At 37.0% G+C, this 24605-nt stretch overlaps 1 protein-coding gene across 1 annotated transcript in view; it reads right to left on the reverse strand.

Annotated features, from left to right (window-relative positions):
* Window positions 1-2747: 2747 nt before the first annotated feature.
* Window positions 2748-24605, reverse strand: part of TSPAN19 (tetraspanin 19) — a 28691-nt gene continuing 6833 nt past the window's right edge. Inside the window, exons 2-9 of the mRNA XM_065935479.1 lie at window positions 21473-21565; window positions 21313-21385; window positions 18940-19064; window positions 14293-14367; window positions 10777-10887; window positions 6679-6822; window positions 5458-5541; window positions 2748-3271 (exon numbers count right to left, since the gene is read on the reverse strand). Coding sequence (XP_065791551.1) covers window positions 3203-3271; window positions 5458-5541; window positions 6679-6822; window positions 10777-10887; window positions 14293-14367; window positions 18940-19064; window positions 21313-21385; window positions 21473-21553 — 762 coding nt within the window. The 5' untranslated portion in view covers window positions 21554-21565 and the 3' untranslated portion in view covers window positions 2748-3202. The remainder of the gene's footprint in view (window positions 3272-5457; window positions 5542-6678; window positions 6823-10776; window positions 10888-14292; window positions 14368-18939; window positions 19065-21312; window positions 21386-21472; window positions 21566-24605) is intronic.

Raw genomic sequence — 24605 nt, forward strand, 5'->3', positions numbered from 1 at the left:
GATGGAACCCATGCCCCCTGCAATGGAAGTGTGGAGTCCTAACCTCTGGACCACCTGGGAATTCCCAGTAGTGGGGTTTTAACTGGTGGCATACTAAGTAATCTGATCCCCCAAAAATCATTAACTTTTGTTGACCATCTACATTATGAAGTAATGGGCAAGGTTTTGGAGCTGCAAAGACTCCAAATATCCCTAGCCTTGAGTTTCTTGCAGACTAGTGAGGACTGCAGACACATCACTTTAGTAGGGCTTTCAAGTGTTAAGTGTTACAATAAACTTGCTTTTACCACAGTCTTCCCCATTTCTATATATGATTGCTCCATTCTTCCAGCTAAGTCATCTTTGACTCCTCTTTTTTCTCATATCTCTGCATTGAAGCTGCAGGCAAATTCTGATGACTCTACCACAAAACATGTACAGAATCTGACCATCTCTCACCAACTCCACTCTCTGGCCAAACTCACTATCATCTCTTATTTGGATTATTAAATAAAATCCAATCTGTTCTCCCCACTTCCATTTTTGGGCCTTGCAAGTTTATTTTCAATATGGCAACAAGACTGCTCCAATTAAAATATGTCTGATGGTTTAACCTGTACAAAACCTGCCAGCTGCTTCCCATTTCACTCAATACACTTCCCATTTCACTCCCTGCATCCCTCCCAGACTTCAAGTCTCCCCACTCACTCCACTCTCCCCGTACTGCCTTCCTTGCCCTTCCTTGAGCTTAACATGCTCACTTGCACCTCAGGTCCTCTCTCCCTTCCTATTTTGTTTCCTCTTGCTTGTAGTACTCTTTCCCCTTATCTTCTCATTTCCTTTAGTTCTTCACTCAGAAGTCATTTTCTCCATGAGGCCACCTTAGCACAACCTATCTCAAATTACAATCATCCTAATTCCCCAACACTCCTTATTCTACTTCCTGATTTATTTTTTCTCTATAGCACTTCCCACCATCTGACATCATAATTTTGTTTATGTGTTATTTGGGTCTACTGAATTGAATGTAACCTTCATGACTTTTTTGTTTGTTTGTTTTATTCGATCCTCTTTCTCTAGCACTTAGAAGAATGCCCAACAGATAGCAGTTGCTCAGTAAGTAACTGTTGAATAAGTGACTCTTTTTTGAAGTGCCATCTGTTTCCTAAAGCAAACTTAGGCATTTTCTTTCTGGGTAGTCATAATAATTATAACAAACATGCAATTTATTTGTTCACATGTCAGGATGTATGACTGATTCTAACTACAGAGGCAGAGCTGACTCCCTAATTTAGAGAGCCCAGGGCAAAATGTAAATATAAGTTCCTTGTTCAGAAATTAAGAATTTGAAGATGGCAACTGCCAAGTATTAAGCCAAGTGTGGGCCTCTTCTAAAGATAGGTTGTATGCCCCTGAAGCCAGCACTGAAGACGGACTATACATGTTTCCATTCATCATCATATCACAAAACAGAGCAATGCCCCTAGCACATAGTAGGGTCTTCATAAATGCTTGTGGACTGAATGCATGTATCTATCTGAAAGAAGAAAAGAAGATAAAAGGAATTTAAAAGTAGTTCGCAAATAGTACCATCACAAAATAGTTTGGGAAACAATTAAAATGGGGAGCCTGAAGTAAGCTAAATGTGTTTTGCAGGTGACAGGACAACTTCAAGGGGAAATCAAGATTGTGTGTTACCCTTAATTTGAATTCACTATTTCACTTTCTGATCCAGATTAATTTTCAGAACTTTCTAAGTTTTCTATTTCAGAAAAAAAAAAAAAACCAACAAGTCAGAGATATGATCCTGATCTATTCTGTCTTTCCAAATAAATCTTTATTTTATTCAGCATGTAAAGCAACATCCTTTAAGAAAATACTTCCTTAAATCATAAAGGTGATAGATTTGATCAGTGGTGCATATATCTTGTGATTTAACTGTAGTAACTGAAAAATAGTCAATCTACCATCTAGACATCTTTTTCATTTGCTTGATACAAATAATCTATATATATCAGAATATATTTCTATAATATTTATTTGATTACAAATAACTTGGTGCTCAACTCCCAAGTAGGACAGAGATTTTTATATCAATGTGGTCCTGTGGCATATTTTAGAGAAAACAGGAATTTGAAAATGAGTTTGAAATCCCAAGAGAATTTCCCTTAAATTTAGAAGCCATGTCTATTTACAGATCACTAGAGAAAATGTTTCTTCTATTTTCTTGTTTACGGACTTAAAAAAAATAGTCTGTAGGTCTGTGAAATTTGCAATGTACTAAACAGACAGATGAAAATAGATATGATTGAATTAATAAATATAAATAAGAGTGAGCCTTCTATAGCAGCAGGAGCAATGCAGGATCTTCAGTTAATCTATTCTTTCTTCATTTCCTCAAGATCAAGGCAGCCTTTTCTCATAAAGAACAACAATGATATGATAACACCTCATGTCTGTACAGCAGCTTTTATTTTTTCAAAGAAGTTTTTTTCTGTTCTCACAGTATCATTGTTAGGAAAATAGAACAGGTAGGTTATTTTTATATCCTTCAGAAAATTGTATATGCATTCACTGAGCACAACTTACAAAAAAGGGAAAAAATGAGAAGGTAATGAATATGCGACTTCAGTGAGTATTTAGAGTAGATTAGTTTTACTATATTTAAAAATTCATGCTTTTTAAAATATATTCTTATTGCCACTTAAGTATATACAAACTTGTAAAATTGTAAATTTATTATCCACTTCTAAGCATTGTAAGAAGAGAGAAATAAAAGATTAATTCAGTGTAGAGATCAGTGTTATGGAGATTTTCATTCTTTTTTTGAAATCTATGAATCACTGTTATTTACCTAAAATTTGTAAATGTAAAGTATATGTTATAATTGCTTATGCAGTATTTTCTGAACATCATATAGGTATCTTTTTCTACCTATGACACTCAAACTATACGTGATAATTTACCATATATTGAAATTAGTATATTCGATGATATCCTCTGAATTCAGAAAATGACAAAGTACTGAACTGTAGAATTTGATATTAATAAAAATTTCATGGAGTGATATTATATCCAATAATTCTGTGTCACATATAACCATTGACTTAATAAAATGTTAAACAATGAATGTAATTCAAAACTTTTCTTCTGGACTAGAAAAATTCAGTATGATTATTTTAAGAGTTAACTGGTTTCTTCCAGACAAATTAAAATCCAGTGGTCACTTTTCTGCATATATTCTATTCTTGATGTGTCTGAAGAAAGAAATAGTTAATGAGAATTGCAAAACCTGGAAAAAAGGGAAACAATAAGAGATCAAAATGTAATCAATAAGAATAATTTGTAAAGTTAACACCGTGTAATCACCAAAATGTATTCTGCAAAGGGAAAAGGGAAGAAGGAGGGTGAGACCATTTCCGAGTAAGGTATATATATATCATTGTGAATAGGAAGTCAGCAGAGTAAGTCTTCTAGGGTAACCCAGCTGTCACCAAGTTCATTTACAGAGAGGGAGAAGGAATAGACTGCTCAATTTTAATTACATGGGCTATCACTGGGCTAGATGCTGTGATAAATTGCTGTTTGGTGTTCATCATTTTTCTAACGTCATCACTTCCAAAAAACTGCCTCTTTTTGTTACAGGATCCTGAAAGATGGTCTGCAAAGGGTAAATGATAAACTGGAACACAATAATATCCCCCATTCAGTCTTATCTTAATTGCCTCAGGATGAATACAATAGAGAATAAACATTTAAAAAGAGTACCAATGCTTATAAGACTGTCTTGTTTACCACCATCCTGAGACTAAACACTCTTACCAGTTGAAAAGCATTTATGGAACTTTAGGTGAGTGCCCTGGTTGTTGTTCAGTTGCTAAGTTGAGTCCTGGTCTTTGCATGCCAGGTTTCCCTGCCCTTCACTATATCCCAGAGCTTCCTCAAACTCATGTCCATTGACTTGGTGATGCCGTCCAGCCATCTCATCCTCTGTCACCCTCTTCTCCACCTGCCCTCAATCTTTTTCAGCATCAGAGTCTTTTCCAATAAGTTGGCTCTTCACATCCGGTGGCCAAAGTATTGGAGCTTCAGCATCAGTCCTTCCAATGAATATTCAGGACTTATTTCCTTTAGAATTGACTGGTTTGATCTCCTTGCTGTCCAAAGGATTCTCAAGAGTCTTCTCCAGCATCACAATTCAAACACATCAATTCTTCAGCATTCAGCCTTCTTTATGGTCCAATTCTCACATCTGTACATAATTACTGGAAAAACCATACCTTTGTCTATACAAAACTTTGTTGGCTAAGTGATGTCTCTGCTTTTAATACTCTTGTCTATATTTGTCATAGCTTTCCTTCCAGGGAGCAAGCATTTTTAAATTTCATGGCTACAGTGACTGTCTGCAGTGACTTTGGAGCCCAAGGTAAGAAAATACGTCACTGCTTCCACTTTTGCCCCATCTGTTTGTCATGAAGTGATGGGACTGGCTACCATGGTCTTAGTTTTTTGAATGTTGAGTTTTAAGCCAGCTTTTTCACTCTCTTCTTCCACCCTCTTCAAGAGGCTCTTTACTTCCTCTTCACTTTCTGCCATTAGAGTGGTATCATCTGCATATCTGAGGTTGTTGATACTTCTTTGTGGATCAACATAAATTAAATTTGCTATCTTATTTTGGCCAAATCACATGTTATATATTTATTCTGTTATACTCTACACAATAACAATATATACAGTCTTACAATTTCTTTGAATTCATACACTTCACTAGCTTTTACTGGTCTTCAACTGGGACTGGAGAATGAAGTACTATTTCTGAACCTCGATTTTACAGTTGGCACGCTGGAAGTCAAGGAATATGTAGATTTTGCTTCCCATTGTATCTCTAGCATCTAATACAGCCACTGACACATGGTAGATGTTCTTTTCCCTTCCAAATTTATTGAATGAATGAATGAAGCAATGAATGGAAGAGTGTATGATTGACTAGATTTACTAATATCAAACATCTGCCTAGATTTAAGAAATTTGCCAGTGTACACACTGCCAATCATGGTCAACTCACTGCCAAGATATGAAGTATTTTTTTTTTAAATCACAAAGAAATGAAATCATTACCTCCCAGGAAAACAACTTATTTTTTTTATAAAGCCATTAAAAAAATATATGTTTCTATTTTTTTGAACATGCCACACACCATGTGGGATTTTAGTTCCCCAACCAGGAATTGAACCCAAGCCGCCTGCATCAACTGGACTGCCATGGAAGTCCTGGATGACAACGGTTTCCAGGCTCCACCCAGGCTGATCTAAGGATATTGCCTCCAGTTGGGACCTCCTGTGTGTGAACAGTTTCAAGGTCCTGGCTCCTATTGGATTAATTAGTCTGCTTAGGTCTCCATCTGGTTATTCTACAGTGTATCCCATATACTTTATACTCAATTTTGTTTTATATTTAAACATATAAACAAAATCTTACCTCTGAAACCAAAAGTCCAAAGTTAATTCCAATTAATGTCAAAGCATTAGCATGATACCATGTGTTGATTTTATTTTCACAACCCTAAGGAAAAGAACTTACTTAGATTGGCTTGGAGATATAAATGGTTTTATACATAATTCCATTACAGAGAAGAGACAAAGAGATTAGTAATTTACCAAAGTCTAAAAAGCAGTCAATGTCTAACTGGAGACTGGACTTTTTAGCCCAGAAAGCTTCATACAATAGCAGGATGCCCCAGTTGCTACTTTTTAAGTTGCTAAGATGTTGTCAGGTAGTCGAAATAAGAAATTTACTAAGTTTTGAGAGGGATTTGATTTTCTGAATACTACTGAAATTCAGCAGGGTATATACTATTGCCTAACATGATATTTCCCAAAGAGAACCTTTTTTGGAGAATCCTCCAAATGGAGATTCCTTAAAGGGAGACTCCTTAATGGAAATTCCTTAAGTGGAGATTAAATGGAATCCTTAAATGGAGACTCCTCCATTTATCTCTGAATGAATTATCTTATTGAAAGATAACATCTTAAAATTAGAATAACATCAAAGTATTAGATTAACACAAAGTATTAGTACAACACAAAGTATTAGATTAACAAAAATGTATTAACACAAAGTATTACACAAAGTATTAGTATGACACAAAATATTAGGTTAACAAAAATGTTAATTTTATTAACATTAGGATAACACAAAGTATTATAAGTTATTGGGATGGAAATCCCCAGTTCATCATGTCCTATATCTGTAAATAGCAGTTGCTACAGATGAACCTCTACTATGGTTTCTGCCGCCTTAATGTGAACACCACCCTTGACACATCTCAGATTTCCTCCCTTAGTTTTTGCCAAACCTCATGCCTCTTTACTTCTGCTGCTGCAGTTCCTTTACCAGTCCTATACAACCAAGATTCACCAAAAGGATCTCCTCTGTCAAAAGATGGCTGAGGAGAGAGTTAATGGAATTCCAAGTTCTAGGCACACTTAGATCACATATTCCATAAAGTTTAATGAATTTCTTAGGTAAGTGATATAATCCACTTCGCTGTGGTTTCATTAGCAAGGTGCTTAAGAACCTAATAACCATGAATGGCATTGTTTTTAATACAACAATTTGCTCAGGATTCTAAAATGACTTGCAGAAAAAAAGGGGGGAGGGTTACTGTAAACACTTGGAGAAGCCTTGGCTTATATTTACCTGTAGGTATGTTGCATTCAGTGGCTCATCACAAAACCACTTTCTTAATGTAGAATTTGTGCAAGAACATGGCACCTGTTCTGAATTTTCTTTATTCTTATTCTTGGTCCAATCTGTGTAATTTTTTCGGCCACAACACTGAAACTAGAAAAATGATTCTATAAGTTTTACTATAGAATATTCAAAATGCAGTTAATTATATGACTCCTATGCTTCTCAAATGGTTTTATGATAAATTTATTAATTTATTCTACATTGAAATATAACAGATTAGACAAGTATATTTTTTGTTTATTTAAACAATTAACCTGTTGCTGCTATGGTTGATATTAACCAGAATTAAAGATCTCTACTCATATAAGTGGGCTATGTTTGAATGAAATTGTTATATCTGAATTTACCTTATTGAGTTCAGGATGAAAGATATACTTGATTTACTAAATCATGTTTAGAGCCAGAACATAGGAGGGCGAATCCCTTGAGCCATACCTTCTCCTAACTATAACAGTTTTCTTTATGATTTCTCTAAAATATGCTGCCATATATGTTTAATATACATAGAGACTCAGGGTTATTTCTACATTCTTAGGGTTAATGTAAGATGTTAACCTTATATCTTGTACTGTGTGAAAAGCTGCCACAAAAAAAAAAAAAAAACCAAAAAGGTAAAAAGGAAAAGAGTCATAGGAATGATCAAGCATTTATGAAATGTCTCATTTCCAATCCTATCAAATTGAGTTGAAAGGTGTGAAAGAATCAGTTTATGTATTTGTCACCCAGAAAATAAGAGAAAGTTAAAGTGAGTAGTTTTTAAAGTTAAAGTGTCTGAGGAGGCCTTGGAAATAGCTGTGAAAAGAAGAGAAGTCTAAAGCAAAGGAGAAAAGGAAAGATATTCCCATTTGAAATCAGAGTTCTAAAGAATAGCAAAGAGAGATAAGAAAGCCTTCCTCAGTGATCAATGCAAAGAAATAGAGGAAAACAATAGAATGGGAAAGACTAGAGATCTCTTCAAGAAAATTAGCGATATCAAGGGAACATTTCATGCATAGAAGGGCTCAATAAAGGACAGAAATGGTATGGACCTAACAGAAGCAGAAGATATTAAGAAGAGGTGGCAAGAATACACAGAAAAACTGTACAAAAAAGATCTTCATGACCCAGATAATCACAATGGTGTGATCACTCACCTAGAGCCAGACAACCTGGAATGTGAAGTCAAGTGGGCCTTAGGAAGCATCACTACAAACAAAGCTAGTGGAAGTGATGGAATTCCAGTTGAGCTATTTCAAATCCTGGAAGATGATGCTGTGAAAGTGCTGCACTCAATATGCCAACAAATCTGGAAAACTCAGCAGTGGCCACAGGACTGGAAAAGGTCAGTTTTCACTCCAATCCCAAAGAAAGGCAATCCCAAAGAATGCTCAAACTACTGCACAATTGCACTCATCTCACACACTAGTAAAGTAATGCTCAAAATCCTCCAAGCCAGGCTTCAGCAATAGGTGAACCATGAACTTCCAGATGTTCAATCTGGTTTTAGAAAAGGCAGAGGAAAAAAAAAGAAAAAGAAAAGGCAGAGGAACCAGAGATCAATTTGCCAACATCTGCTAGATCATCGAAAAAGCAAGAGTTCCAGAAAAACATCTATTTTTGCTTTATTGACTATGCCAAAGTCTTCGACTGTGTGGGTCACAATAAACTGTGGAAAATTCTGAAACAGATGGGAATACCAGACCACCTGACCTGCCTCTTGAGAAACCTGTATGCAGGTCAGGACACAACAGTTAGAACTGGACATGGAACAACAGACTGGTTCCAAATAGGAAAAGGAGTATGTCAAGGCTGTATATTGTCACCCTGCTTATTAAACTTATATGCAGAGAACACCATGGGAAACGCTGGGCTGGAAGAAGCACAAGCTGGAATCAAGATTGCTGGGAGAAATAGCAAAAACCTCAGATATGCAGATGACACCACCTTTATGGCAGAAAGCCAAGAAGAACCAAAGAGCCTCTTGATGAAAGTGAAAGAGGAGAGTGAAAAAGTTGGCTTAAAGCTCAACATTCAGAAAACTAAAATCATGGCATCCAGTCCCATCACTTCATGGCAGATAGATGGGGAAACAGTGGAAACAGTGGCAGGCTTTATTTTTTTTTGGGCTCCAAAATCACTGCAGATGGTGACTGTAGCCATGAAATTAAAAGACACTAGCTCCTTGGAAGGAAAGTCATGACCAACCTAGACAGCATATTAAAAAGCAGAGACTACTTTGCCAACAAATGTCCGTCTAGTCAAGGCTATGCTTTTTCCAGTGTTCATGTATGGATGTGAGAGTTGGTCTATAAAGAAAGCTGAGCGCCAAAGAATTGATGCTTTTGAACTGTGGTGTTAGAGAAGACTCTTGAGAGTTCTTTGGACTGCAAGGAGATCCAACCAGTCCATCCTAAAGGAAGTCAACCCTGAATATTCATTGGAAGGAATGATGCTGAAGCTGAAACTCCAATACTTTGGCCACCTGATGCGAAGAGCCGACTCATTAGAAAAGACCCTGATGCTGGGAAAGATTGAAGGCAGGAGGAGATGGGGATGACAGAGGATGAGATGGTTGGATGGCTCACCGACTCGATGGACACGGGTTTGGGTAGACTCTGGGAGTTGGTGATGGACAGGGAGGCCTGGCGTGCTGCGGTCCATGGAGTCGCAAAGTCAGACATGACTGAGCGACTGAACTGAACTGAACTGTAAGTGAGTAGATCATTATTTTCTAAGCTTGTTATTGAAAGTTATAGCATCAGTACCACCTATGTTGCAGTATGTGCCAACAGTCTTGAAAACATTGAATGACTAAGCATTCAGTACTTTAGACACTGGGTACTGAAAGTTAATAAAATCTACATATACTATCTCAATGTTCAATGATATTCATGGCTAGGAAACATAAGTTGGAATCTCATTAATGACAGTGATGTCATACATATAGAAGTGTTTTCCTGATTATCAGTTAATGACCATAAGAAAGTTTGATACACTATTAGTCATAATGCTATCTGAAAATGCAATACCTTTTCAGATCACATACACCAAAGAAAAAATAAGGTGAATAAAATCATTTATAATACATTTAATTTCTCCTAAGAAGCATTTTTGTTATTAAATATACTAAAATTAATAACTGTTTATGTGAAACTCTGGTATAGCAATTGAGCACAAAATCTAGTGTAGTTTGTCAGGGATTGAATTTTGGCTGTGCCATCTATTAGCCATGTGGCACTGGCTAAGTTATGAATTTTTCTACCTTCACCAACAAAATGAAGATAATAGTTCTTACCTCATTGGACTGAGAGGACTAAATAGTTAGTATATGCAAAGCACCTAAAAAAGGAACTGGGGCTATGTAAATGTTTGCTTTTTTTTTTTTTTTTTTATCAAGCATTTACTATGTTCCTATGCCGATCTATTCTTGTAACCATTTGGCTGACTACACACATTCCCTTACCTTGCCAAGAAACATCTCAACAGTGAAATAATAACCCTAACAACATTAACTAACAAGTATTATGTTGCTTACTGTGTCTGAGACCCAAGGCTTTCTATGTATTAAATATATTACTTCCTTTGTTCTTGACAACCAGAGGTAGGGGTTATTCTGCCTATTTTGTTAATATGGTACCTGAAGTTAAGAAGATTTCTTATCCAGAATCATAAAGTTACCACATTGGCAAACCTGATGTTCAGGCGCAAATGGGAACCATCAGGATACTCTGTTGCCAGCAGGGACTCCACTTAGAATTTATCTCCCCCTGGATGCAACAGAGTAGGTTATTGTTACACTTGGCAGAAGACTCCCAACACTTTTACAGCTGAATCCAGGTTAAAATGACCAGACATCAATTGACCCAGAAAAGTAGATACACCTTACAAAAGAAGGGTAAAATTCAAGGTCTGTAAATTTAAACAATCCTATGGCACCTCATATGTTTAGAAGAAATACAAGAACCTCTCATTCCCTTGCCCATCCCCTGTCCTTCCTCGTCTTCCCATTTCTCAGCTGTCACCTTTGACATCTAATTTTTTACTTTTATGATAATTTCATCTTACTGTTTTCTGCAGAGCATTCAGAATCATCCACTTGGGTATATCTTGAGGAAAATCCTCAGATCCATACTCAGAAATGATGGAATCAATTTTATTATGCCATGCTTGGTGAACCTGTTGAAAATTTTATTAAAAATGAAAATTTGATAAAAACTTCCCTTATGGTTCCTCATAAGAAGTATTAAAACTCAGTTTGTTATTTTCAACTTATTTCTAAGTGTTTTTTTTTCTTCTTATGATTATTTTTAGCAATGAGCAAGTGTGAATACCTTTGGTGTTTTACATTGTGATCTACAGGAAGACTACATTAGACTTCTTTTATGATTAGGAAGAAAGTTATGTGCTGCTATCCTCAATGTTGAAGGGTTCTAACATTTCTTCTCATAATATCAGGAAAAATTGTGAAAGACTTATAAATGGAAAAGATGACTGAGGACCTTTTCAGTGGAAACTAGGTTTTCTCTAGTGTACCTTCAGGGTTTTCTGATTCTATGAGTCTGTACCTTTGACAGCCTTTAATTTATTTTACAACTTTGTAAGTTGTGTATTTGTCAGTCTCAATATCCCAATTCAAATGATTCTTTGTTGGAGGGAATTACAGATGAATTTTTCCTGGTAGGGATGAAATTGATCCCTTTCCTTTCAAAGTCAGTTTTTATGTCAGTTTTTGTATCTATATAAATGTTTTCTCTTTGGACTCTCCTTCTAATTAGTTTTTATATCTAAACTAGTTTCCACATTAATCAAGATGTTAAATAAAATTAATGACCTGAATCTACTGTATATTTTACAAGAATTACACTTTTTGATTTAAAAATTATCTTTTCATAATGCTAAAGCAAAAATAATCATATCTGAAAGTTTGGGGAAAAATTGTTATTTTGAAATCTAGATATTGCATGGGTAATTTTCAATAGGAACTTATACAAGCATTTAAAAATTTATATGGCTTTCATAAATAAGTCCTAATTTGGTCCTAAAAAATAGTGAAAGGTAGAAATTCCAGATCTTATTTTCATTTTATGAACCATGATACAGATACTCAAAGAATATGGTATTTGCTTTGTTTACATGAATGAAGAAGAGGTGTAACTTCTAAACCTAAATCATTTGAAATCTAGTCTAATATTTTCTCATTGTAATATGCTATCTTTGAATGATGAAAACTAGATAACTGGTTGGAATACTACAATAATTAAGACATCTGTACATGTTAAACTCTTACACACTTACATCTAAGAAGCTTAGAATGATATAATGTGTTATTCATATAATCTATTTCACATATTCTCCGAGTTAATTTTTATTCAGAATAGAAAATGATGCTTTTCTATTTTATACTGTTGTGATGACATGGAGACATATCCTCATTTACCTTTTAAAGCTTAACTTGTGAGATTGAGAGTGCCTATGAATCACACTTTAGTATATAAGAGTCAAAATGATTTTCATATATAATCTAGGTTACTACTATATAAATAAAATTCCCTCACACATATTCAATGTGAAAAATATCAAGTGAAGCCCTAGTGCATCTCCAACACTGAGTCAGTATTATAAATGACATAAAATATTTAAAAGCTCGTGAGAGCTCAATCCAGTTTGAGCTGTAGAAGTCAAGGTGATATAAACTAAGCCGCTATTTCTAAGACTTGTTAACAAGTGTTAGAGTTCAGACTCTGTCATTTGGCCATGATATAATCTACATGTATTTCTGGGCTCAAAACCTCAGTTTTCTGTTCTAGAAAGCAGGACTTACAATGCATCTCTGGGATTTGTTATGAGGATCAATAATATAGTGCCAACGAAGTGCCTATCACAGTCTTTGGCACATGGTAGTTATTATTAAATGAGAGATTTTATTATTCCTAAAATAGGTGGAGAGGAGTATGTGAATAATACTTAAATAAATATGGGTGACATTGATTAACTGTATCCATGTGTTAAAAGTCCTTAAGTCTAATATTCAGGTTCTATCACTAGGTCCAAAAGTTAGAGGATGATGTGTTGGGATCAAGACAGCATTACAGGACTCACTTGACTGTGTGTGCATGCACACACACACATGCACACACATTTTTTTCATGTGGAGAGAAGAAATTTTAGATCTAAATGCCAAGTTATTAACAATAGGCCCTAAGTAATTAGATACCCAGGACAGATGCCAAGCACAAGAGAGCAAATGAAGTTGGAAAGCAATGATATTATATAAAAAAGATTTTGTTGAGGTTTGGCTATTAATTACACGTTGAGATATATATATATATATAATTTGCTTTGCTCATATATATGATATATATATATATATTTATATATATATAGAGAGAGAGAGAGAGAAAAGGCAAGTGCAAGTGAGAGAGAGAGAGTTTGAAGGCTAGGAACCATAGGAATTGATCAGGGTCGCCTTCAAAATTCAATAAGGGAAGGACTTTCCTGGTGGCCCAGTGGTTAAGAATCCGGTGCCAGTGCGGGGCACACGGGTTCAGTCCCTGGTCCGGGAAAATCGCACGCGCTTCGGGGAAACCAAGCCTGTGCTCTGTGACTACTGAAGCCTGCATGCCTGGAGCACGTGCTCTTCAACAACAGAAGCCATGGCAATAAGAAACCTGGGCAACACAGGGAAGAGTCGCCTGTGCTCACCGCAACTAGAGAAGGCCTGCAGGCAGCAACAAAGACCCAGCACATCCAAAAATAAATAAATAAAAATTATTTTTTAAAAGTCAAATAAGGGCAGGTAGAGAGCTCTTAAATAGCTACTCTGTTACAGGGACTTTATAACTGTCAGTTAATGATAGCTCTATAAGGTAGTAGATGAAGATGTAGGTTTAAGGACTGACTTCAAGTCCGTGGTCTTAGTGTTATAAGACAGTCTCCCAGGACACAAAAACAGACCTTGACTGCACTGAAATACTGAAGTTTCTTAAAGAATTGAAAGTAACTATAGGCTGTAAAGAGGTAAGTTGTGTTACCAAAAAGTTTTCAGGCAATTTATTATGCGCTTTTTTGAACTTAAAAAATATAAATCACCTCTTAATTTAATTGTGTCACTTATGGCCATAACTATACAAATATATGAATTATTCAGTACATCTCATTTAATGAAATTGCTAAATTTAAAATTAGTACTAATTAGTATCTTTAGAAAGTCTAAAGATATTTCTTTACAAGAACAGGATATAGTACGGTGATGTGGTTATTAGTGATAGGCAGGGTTGACTGAGGGGGCCAGTTTTGGATTCCCCACTCTAAGTATTATCTCCTTTTCCCCCGCATTTTTTGTCATTTACAACAATATTCTCAGTCTTCTGCAGAGTTAAGACATGAACTCTGTCCTCCATTCCAATCTGACCCTTCTCTCCTTTCTATTATACAATTCTAGTACTTCCATTTCATCCTTTTTCCCCTAAAGACATTTACTTACCTTTAGCTTTTAATATAGGTTTAATATAGGTTTAGGTCGCAATAATCTACAACATCTGATTTTTCTATTTTTCAAATAAAAGGATGATGTTTCCATACCTCTTCTTTCTTTGCAAAGATGAGTGTTGAAAGTACAACCTGAACACCAACAGCCCACATTAACAATACTGCATACTACGAGAAAAGAAACAGAGAGATGAGAACTGTGCTCCTAATATATTTTTTAGATATTACGGTGATGGAAAATGCACATCATATGAAATATGCAGTCTTAAAATATACATAGGTATTACTGAAGTTCCTGTTCTCATATACATGAGTGAAATCATTACATCAAAAGGCAAAAAAATCAATGAACATTTGGATAAGAGTAAGATAGAAAGAAGTGATAATATTTCATGAGAACTCTAACAGACTATTTAGTCTAATGGAGTTGATAATAATACCCTCTTCATTCAGATCTAAAACTCATAGAGGGGAATTTAAATATCTTGACTTCCACTTAACACCACTCCTCTAACACTGCAGAACTCACTAAATTGTGACCAGATATAAACTATTCCATCATGCACAAAGTAACAACAGCCTTAACAACAACAAGAAAATAATGAGAAAGTAACAAAGGCAACAGCAATAGTAGAGTCTATATGCACATTTAGACTATTGCTTTGAAAACTAAAACTACTTCAAAGCCAAACAAAATGATTTTTGCATTATTTGACTCTTGTTTTAAAACTTATGGCCACTGCAATCTTCTTCATTATAGCAGCACAGTGTTACATATTATCTAGAATTCAAAATAACTTCTAAAGTGATGTGTCTGAATATTTTACTAAAAAAATACAAGAATGATTTAGTTAGTATTATTAGTTTTACATATTTTAAACATTTAATACTTTAAAACAGTCCATTAACATTGTTTACTCGACATAAATTGTGTTTCCTATTTTCAGGGACAAAAATAGGTTTTGTCTTTAGATCTGTTTAGAATTTTAGGTTTTTAATACTTCTAAACACAATACCTCACTTAATCTTCACTATCAAGAAATAGTGGTGAAGACATGTAGGGACAGAGAAAATGTGCAAAACAATGTTTTGTTTAAGTTACTGGGTTTCTTTTCAATGGCAAGCTGGTTGAGGTCTACTGGACCCTTGCAGGTTTCTGATTCAATGGCAATATGAAATGTTACATTTGTCTAAGCTATTATTCAACTCTGCAGAGAGTTAATTTACAGAACTCTGATAGTATCAATAATACAAAAGTCCCATCATAATGCAAATGATTACTATTCATGAAAATACAAATGAATACAGTTTATAGAGAATATAAATCTCCACAAATCTAATTCTCATTTAAACCAGTTGTGACTTACTGGTTCCCCTATAATTAATTATTTAAATAAAGTCTCTGACACATGTTCATTTTCATATAGGTAAGTCGTGATTTTATCCTTGAAAATTATTATATTTTAACCTCAGTTAGATGTCTACAGAAATAAGACTAAAATTTTCCTGCAAGCCATTTCTGTCCCAGTTTCCATATCCAAAATCAGAAGTCCCATGAGAAAATTATGCTAAAGCCCCCCAGAATAAAAGAAAGATAAAATCTGAGAGTTAAAGGTGTGCCTTTGAGGAGAATAAGAGGAGAGTGAGGCCTTTTTTTCCAGGTATTGCCAAGATAAGGTTGCAAGACCCCAGAGGGAAATGAAGGTGTGGTTTCCAAATCTGCCTAAAATGCTTCTGCCCCCGGGTAATATTCAAACAACAAGAAGTAGCAATCACTAACAATAGGCCGCAACTAATTCCTCTGCCAGGAAGGACTCCTTCAATTGCTGTGTCATTGGCAGGGTGGACTGTCTCAGGTCTCAGGGGAGGTAAACTGCAGGAAAGGAGCTGAGGTAATGGTCCCTTACAGTCCTTCACAAGAGAATTTCACCGATATGCTGGTACTGTATATACTGATGAAGAGCACCCCTGGTTTTGCTGCTCCAGGCCATCCAAACAGCAAATGCACAGTCCTGAAGCAACCACATCAGCCGGGAAAGGGAGCGCTTTCATGGTAACTAGTGTAGACTGATAACAATCCAGAGTGATCACCAGGACTTTCTGTGCAACAGAAGAGTTAGGCATTCTTGGCAAGAGGCAGCGTTGGCTAGATTTGAATTTCCTATCACAGGAAAGTGCCGGTGAATTAAAACTGATCTGAGGACTTCCTGGCAGTCCAATGGCTAAGATTCCGAGATCCCAATGCAGGGGTCCTGGGTTCGATCCCTGGTCAGTGAGCTAGATCCCACATGAAATGACTTAAGAGCCCACAGGCTGCAACTGAGACCTGATGCAGTGACATAGTCGCTAAGTCAGGTCGGACTCTTTTGCGACCCCATGGGCTGTAGCCCATCAGGCTCCTCTGTCCATGCGATTTTCCAGGGCAAGAATACTGGAGTGGGTTGCCATGTCCTTCTCCAATTTGATTTAAAGAAAATGTTAAAAGCTATATTTCATCTGAAGATATTAAGAAGAGGTGGAAAGAACATACAGAAAAACTATACGAAAAAGATCTTAATGTCCCAGATAACCACAATGGTGTGATCACTTACCTAGAGCCAGACATCTTGGAGTGTGTTCAAGTGGGCCTTAGGAAGCATCACTAGGAACAAAGCTAGTGGAGGTAATGGAATTCCAGTTGAGCTATTTCAAATTCTAAAAGATGATGCTGTTAAAAGTGCTGCACTCAATATGCCAGCAAATATGGAAAACTCAGCAGTGGCCACAGGACTGGAAATGGTCAGTTTTCATTCCAATCCCAAAGAAAGGCAATGCCAAAGAATGTTCAAACTACCGCACAATTGCACTCATCTCACATGCTAGTAAAGTAATGCTCAAATTCTCCAAACCACGCTTCAAGAGTACGTAAACTGAGAACTTCCAGATGTTCAAGCTGGATTTAGAAAAGGCAGAGGAAACAAATTGCCAACATCCGTTGGATCATAGAAAAAACAAGAAAAAACATAAAAAACAAGATGTTTTAGGAAAAACATCTGCTTCATTGATTACTCTAAAGTCCTTGACTGTGTGGATCACAACAAACTGTGGAAAATTCTTAAACAGATGGGAATAGCAGACCACCTGACCTGCCTCCTGAGAATCCTGCATGCAGGTCAAGAAGCAACAGTTAGAACCAGACATGGAACAACAGACTGGTTCCAAATTGGGAAAGGAGTACATTAAGGCTGTATATTGTCATTCTGTTTATTTAACTTCTATGCAGAGTACATCATGCAAAATTCTGGACTGGATAAAGCACAAGCTGGAATCAAGATTGCCGGGAGAAATATCAATAACCTCAGATATGTAGATGGCAACACCCTTATGGCAGAAAGCAAAGTGTAACTAAGAGCCCCTTGGTGAAAGTGAAAGAGGAGAGTGAAAAGGCTGGTTTAAAACTCAACATTCAAAAAACTAAGATCGTGGCATCTGGTCCCATCACTTCATGTCAAATAGATGTGGAAACAATGGAAACAGTGACAGACTTCATTTTGGGGGGCTCGAAAATCACTGAAGATGGTGACTGCAGTCATGAAATTAAAAGATGCTTGCTCCTTGGAAGAAAAGTTATGACCAACCCATACAGCATATTAAAAAGCAGAGACATTACTTTGCCAACAAAGGTCGGTCTAGTCAAAGCTATGATTTTTCCAGTAGTCATGTATGAATGTGAAAATTGGACCATAAAGAAGGCTGAGTGCCAAAGAATTGATGCTTTTGAACTATGGTGTTGTATAAGACTCTTGAGAGTCCCTTGGATTGCAAGATCAAACCAGTTAATCAAATCAGTCTTGAATATTCATTGGAAGGAATGATGCTGAAGCTGAAACTCCAATACTTTAGTCACCAGATGAGAAGAGAGCCTACTCATTAGAAAAGACCCTGATTCTGGGAAAGATTGAAGGAAGGAGGAGAAGGGGACGACAAGAGGATGAGACGCTTGAATGGCATCACTGATTCAATGGACATGAGTTTGAGCAAGATCTGGGAGATGGTGAAGGACAGGGAAGCCTGGTGTGCTGCAGTGCCTGGGTTCGGGAAGAGTTGGATACGATTGAGTGACTGAACAACACAGTTCACCTGAATCTGTGGATTAGTATGTGATCCACACCATTCTCGTGTATGGTAAATGACTCAAGTTCAGATTTGTATTCCTCATTATGAGTTATATTTTCATGTATATGCCTGGGGAGAGATAGTGTGCTAACCTGATGCCAGAGTCTGGCCCCCTCAGCAGTTATATTTCTCTTGATTAAATTATATATTGTGGTCTCAATTATAAGTTAGCATCCTACATAGTACACCCACAGGGAGAAAATGTGCCAGCTACAGGCCACTGTTTCCTTTTCCCTCCTAAGCGTCAATGTTCATTGACTTTAACACATTTTATTCTGATTTTGTCTTCATGTTTAAGTTTAGTTAGTTGTAGTTCACCTCAGGCAATGGATACATATTGACCCTGTATTGAAAATTAATATCTAATGTGTTAAGTGTTGAGGTCCAGATTTTGTCCACTGAAAACTCAGCAAGAAAATTCTGTCTAAGCAAAGATTCCTGGGAGGGGACACTTCATTGCCTTGCTCCCAAGAGCCCATTATAGTGCAATGTTTCAGTGACATAAGTCATTTTTTCCCTCACTTGTGTAATTTGAACACTTAAAATCAAAGCTACAAATTCAGACTATTGAAATGAAATACATACCAGAATTAGGAGCCACCTGATCTCATTGTGAATTCCCAAATAACCCAAGAGACAAAGAAGAAGAATAGCAGATCCAGTTCCAATCAAAATTCGAAAAATATACACTGTGAAGTGATTATTTTCATCTGTGGAAACCACAAAATAGCTATTATTAAGTGATATGTTTTCTATTTAATAATAAATGCAACAACCCAAGGTTTCCCTAAGCAGCTGTTGCCAAATCACTAGGATTCTCTTTCTTTCTCTCTTTTTAATCTCATTCTAGCACCTCTTAACTTATTCTTACGGACTTTTCTTCCTTTAATGACATGATAGAGAATTTCTTCAATCTCAGAAGATCTCTTTAAGTTAACCTTCTCTTTAATGTCTTCTATGAAAGAAGACAACATTTTCTAGCATGAATTATTCTATGTATAACATCCATCCAAACATTTATGTATTCATTCATTCATTCATTAAAAATAGTTTGAGTACCTAACATATGTGGGCTTCCTTGGTGGCTCAGTGATAAAGAATCTGACTGCCAATGCAGGAGATGCGGGTTTGATCCCTGGATTGGGAAGATCCCCTGGAGAATAAAATGGCAACCCACCTGAGTACTCTTGCCTGGGAAATCTATGGGCAGAAAGAGGCTGGTGGGCTACAGTCCATGCAGTCACAAACAAGTCGGATATGACTTAAGCAACCAACCAACACCCTAACATGTGGGTTAATTTTCCCTTGTATGAGACCCTGAGTTTATTGCTAATATGGCCCCATTAAAAGTGTATTATATTTTCTTCCCATCTAGACTGAGCTCTCTGGGCTAGAGACTGTATATATACTTATATAGTCAACAGACTAACTGCTAAATGGTTAGTGCTATGGCAGATGTTGTGCTTAACAAATAATTTTTTAAAGGGAGAATGAATGCATTAAATATGCCCTAGGTTTTATGGGAGAAGACCAGAGGCAGTGAGCAGTGGTGTGCTGGAACAAGATTGTTCTGGCACATAAAGCCAAGGGTTACATTTTCACAAGATCTGTAAGCTACCTCAGTCCACACTGGCACCTTAAAATTGGCCATCCTGGAATTCTTTAAACCACAGAAATCAGCACATTAAAAAAAAATCCTCCATTGCAGAATACTCACGGGCACAGTACTGGGCAGAAAAGCACCGAATCCAGTAGGGGGAGAAGGTAAAGGTAGGCAAGATTACTGGACCAAGGTAACGCTTGAGTTTAGGCTCTGAATGATAATTGGAAGTCTCTACGTTGGAATGGTGGAAGCATTCTGAGACACAGGACGGTGCAATGTGTATGGGAAGCTTAGCCTTGCTGGCAATTAACAGTTTCAGGCAGGTGAGACTGGGAAGGCTTGCAGGAGTGAAATTGTGTGTTGTTTTCGAGTCTTCCTCACTGGAATTAAGCTCCATGAGGACATGCCCTTTATCTTTCTTGTACACTACTGTATCCTTCGCTCATGGGATAGTTCCTAATGATATATATATATATCCATTCTTTCTCTATATATATGTATATATACATATCCTTCTTTATCCATATATATATATATCCTTCTTTATCCATTTATGTATTCATGTACAGTTGTTTCCACATAGGGAATATTATATTTCTAACCATGTGATGGTGATAGGATATGGTAACTGAGTTGGTTTGGGTTTTTTTTTTGGTTGTGTTAGGTCTTTGCCGCCTTGCTCGATCTTTCTCTAGCTGTGGAGAGCGGGGACCACTCCCCGCTGCGGCGTGCTGGACTCTCGCTGTGATGACTTCCCTTGTTGCATAGCACAGGCTTGAGGCTTGGGCTTCAGCAGTTGCAACTGTCTGACTCTAGAACCCATGGGCTCGGAGGCTGTGGTTCCGGGATCTAGGGTACAGGCTCCGCAGTTGTGAATACGATCAGTTCCCCTGCAGTATGTGGGATCTTCCCGGATCAGGGATCGAACCCGGATCTCCTGCCTTGGCAGGCAGGTTCTGATCCACTGCACCACCAGGGAAGTCCGGTAACTGAGTTTTAAAAGAGATTATTTAACTTGGGCAGTGGAACTATATTGATCTCCATTATCTTTTAATATTTATAAATCTGTAAAAGTCTCGAGTTAGCAGAACCGCAATCCTTTATTTCTCTCATCTCTCTTGCCCAGAGTTTCTAGCTTTTTCTCCTAAAATTCTCTCTCCTTTATGGTCTTGGATTTAAGTCTTATTATTTAATAAGGTGTTTCTAAAACCAATTGACGAAGACCTTCTGAGGAAAAATTGAGCAGTACTTAATGAATTTTAGGGAAACACTGCCACCTGCTGACTAAGTCACGTAGTCAGTTGCTTAACATTAAATGCCTTATTTGATTTAGAGAAAGCAAAATAGATACATACCCAAAGCTGTGAAAAAATTATTTCCATCTAGTAAAAGCCATGTACCAAATCCCATGAGTAAAAGTCCCAGAACCTACAAAAAATAGCCAATACTTATTTTTTAACTATCTGCTAATAAAAATGTACATTTTCTTTACTAAATAATTATGAAGAAGCTTACCAAGAAAGTTCCATTAATGAGATGAAGAAAGTATTTAAAAATCAACCTCTTGTTTTTCCTTAACATTATTTTTCTCCGCATATACTGATGATTCTGAAAAGATAAGCACAACTTTCACTAGAAACACCACAGTAATAACTTGGAATAATTCTGCCTACTCATATCTTTTATTTGCATATTTTCCCTCACACCGGCAGTCAGTATCACATTCCTCTTTGTTCTCCTGAATATAACAAAATATTGAAGAGTGTCTTGAAACTGTGTCTGTCTTTATCTGCATTTTTTTTTGTCCAGGCAGTTGAGATCAAAGGGCATTTGTGTGACATGTCAAGAGCTGCCTTACTGAATTTCCTGCAGTTTTCAGAAAGTAAAGTATTTTGTTTGCAGTCATAACACACCTTGTTCTCCTTGCCAGAAATCTTTCCTTTACATCTGACTGCCTTCCTCTTTCCCAGAAGAATGTTATCTCAGAAGCCTTTCCCTAATCTCGCTTTGTTGCCTGTGATCATCTTTGCTTTCTCCCTTCCTATGTAGACTTTCAGGTCCTTAAACAGAGAGAACAGATCTTGTATATCATAACCCCAAGTCTAACATATAGTGGGAACCATGTGTTACAAATACAGATTTGTTGAATAAATCAATCAACAAATTATATTTTTTATTTATATAAATAATAATTATATTATTTTATAAATAATGAATATACTATTCATAAATAGTGAATTATATTATTTAACTAATTTACAATTTACTTTGATATACAGTACAGTGAAAAGAACAACATGGTTTAAAAAAAAATGGTTTTCTAGATACCCTATTTTCCTAAAATATTTAATTAAGGAAAAGTCAACATTTATCCTACTGGTTTTGAGTGCTTGGTTTATTAGATATGTAGGTTTTACGTTTTCTTGGGTATGTTCCTGGGTTTCCTTTTTTCTTTCACTTTTTCAATTCTAGCTAGCTCCATATTTTAAAAAGTACTGTGGTTTACAATGTTTCAACACATGCAGCGGATAACTGACACAGTGCCAAGCCTGAAAGTGAAACAGCATATAAGCCCCTGTGCCCCTGTCCTTTGAAGGAAAAGGCTTTTGCTTTAGTCTCCCAGGCCTCCTTTGAGTCTCAAAAGGCTGACTCCAGAGTTAATGATTAGGAAATGGGAAGATGTAGAAACAAAGAATAGCTGTTCAGCTAGGGAACTGGTAACAATTTAGATTAGAAATCTGCCACGCAGCAGAACCACTGAAATCATAGTTCCCTGAAAGATACAAACAAAGGCCTGACACATTCCTAAGTTATTTTTATAAGAAACAGGCCCCCACCAGATGAAAACTGCTGACCATAAGAACACAGATCCTAGAGTGGTTGAAACCCAGGGATTGATGATGCTGAAGACTTCACTTGATGCCAGCCAATCCAAGAATTGTGTATGAGCCGATCACAAACCCCCGAAACCGCCTCCCCCACATCGCCGCTTGGACCTTTCGAGCACGAGCAGCCTGTTCTCCTTGCTGGATGCCCTGCAATAGACACTACGCTTTCCTCTAGCACAGCCAGTGTCAGAGGATTGGCTTTCCTGCATGCGAGCGAGTGGACCCAAGTTTGATTCAGTAACAAAAGCAGGTTTAGTAAGACGAATTTGATTCTGTCTGTCCCTAGTTAGGAAGAAACCAATCCATCTGTTGAACTGAAAGATGCCTTAGAAAGTGGAATGTAGGAGATGTGTAGGACAGCACCCACACACTTTCCTCTTTACTTCATTCTAAGGCCATATTCCTCCTAAAAATCCCCAAGGTATTTCTTCCCAGCTTCAGAGTGTCTCCAGGCTTTATCTTCCACCCTCTGCCTCGAACTCTTCTGCTGCTGTTTCGTTTCTCCACTTTCTGTCCTCTAGTCTTATTCGTGGATTCCTCCAGTGCCTGGACTTTCTGGATGGGACACTCAGTGGGAAAGACAGCCCGATTTTTTGTTGTTGTTGATTTCCAAGATGCTTTAGATCTACATTTTGGCTTCAGTTTTACTTACCGCAGTACATGAGAAAGCTGTGATCCTCTTCTACAGTCTGAACAAGAAAGTGAAAGTTGCTGTCTTGTCTGACTCTGCAACCCCATCGACTTCGTCCATGGAATTCTCCAGGCCAGAACACTGGAGTGGGTAGCCTTTTCCTTTCTCCAGGGGATCTTCCCAACCCAGGGATGAAACCCAGGTCTCCTACATTGCAGGCGGATTCTTTACCAGCTGAGCCACAAGGGAAGCGCAAAAATCCTGGAGTGAGTAGCCTATCCCTTCTCCAGTGGAGCTTCCAGACTCAGGAATTGAACCAGGGTCTACCTGCATTGCAGGAGGATTCTTTACCAGCTGAACTATGAGGGAAGCTACTTAAGCTCTAAATCCTGGCTTCTGTTTCTCTACAAATGAGAAAGAAGACTAATAAAAGATAACTCTCTACAGGGACTCTGGTGTGGAATGTTGAACAAGAGGCTTGACTGTTGATCTGATAATAGTTAGCAGGTTAGAGTCAAGGTTAAAATGTTTTATCAAAGGACCCAATTACAAAAATAAACTGGTGTTTATTCTCTCTCAGTCCAAGATGTGTAATTGGTTCTCTACTGGGAAATCATTCTAGATATGTGGGGTGTTGCTCCAGCCTGTTAAAATATGTGGCTCCCAAACTTGTTTGCGGTACAGTCCTCTACAGTCAGCAGAAAGGAAGAGAATGAGTAAACTCAGGTGAACATCTTTTAAACACGCAAGGTGGAAGTTGCATACTTTTCTTCTGCTTATCTTCCACTGGCACACAGCAGTTAGTCACATGGCAATTCTCAGCTGGAAGTGGAGGTAACTATATGCCCACGATGAAGGAGAGAAGTGATATAGGGTGGGAAAAGCCAAACAAAATGCCCAACAGGAAATTGTGATATGAAAGATAATCAGAGAGAGAAAAAGACGGCTTTGACATATTTCATTATGCTTTACTATGAATAAAAAAAGAATCAAAGAGGATCAGAAAGATTTTTTTACAATGGGAAAATAAAAGAATAATGATAATTACTGGGATTGTTTGAAAAAATTCATAAATTCTATTAATTTAATATTTAAAAATTCAGGTTGGATTGATAAAAGAAAATCTTGT

The sequence above is a fragment of the Muntiacus reevesi genome, chromosome 4 (genome assembly GCF_963930625.1).
Source record: "Muntiacus reevesi chromosome 4, mMunRee1.1, whole genome shotgun sequence".
Classification (NCBI taxonomy): Eukaryota; Metazoa; Chordata; class Mammalia; order Artiodactyla; family Cervidae; genus Muntiacus; species Muntiacus reevesi.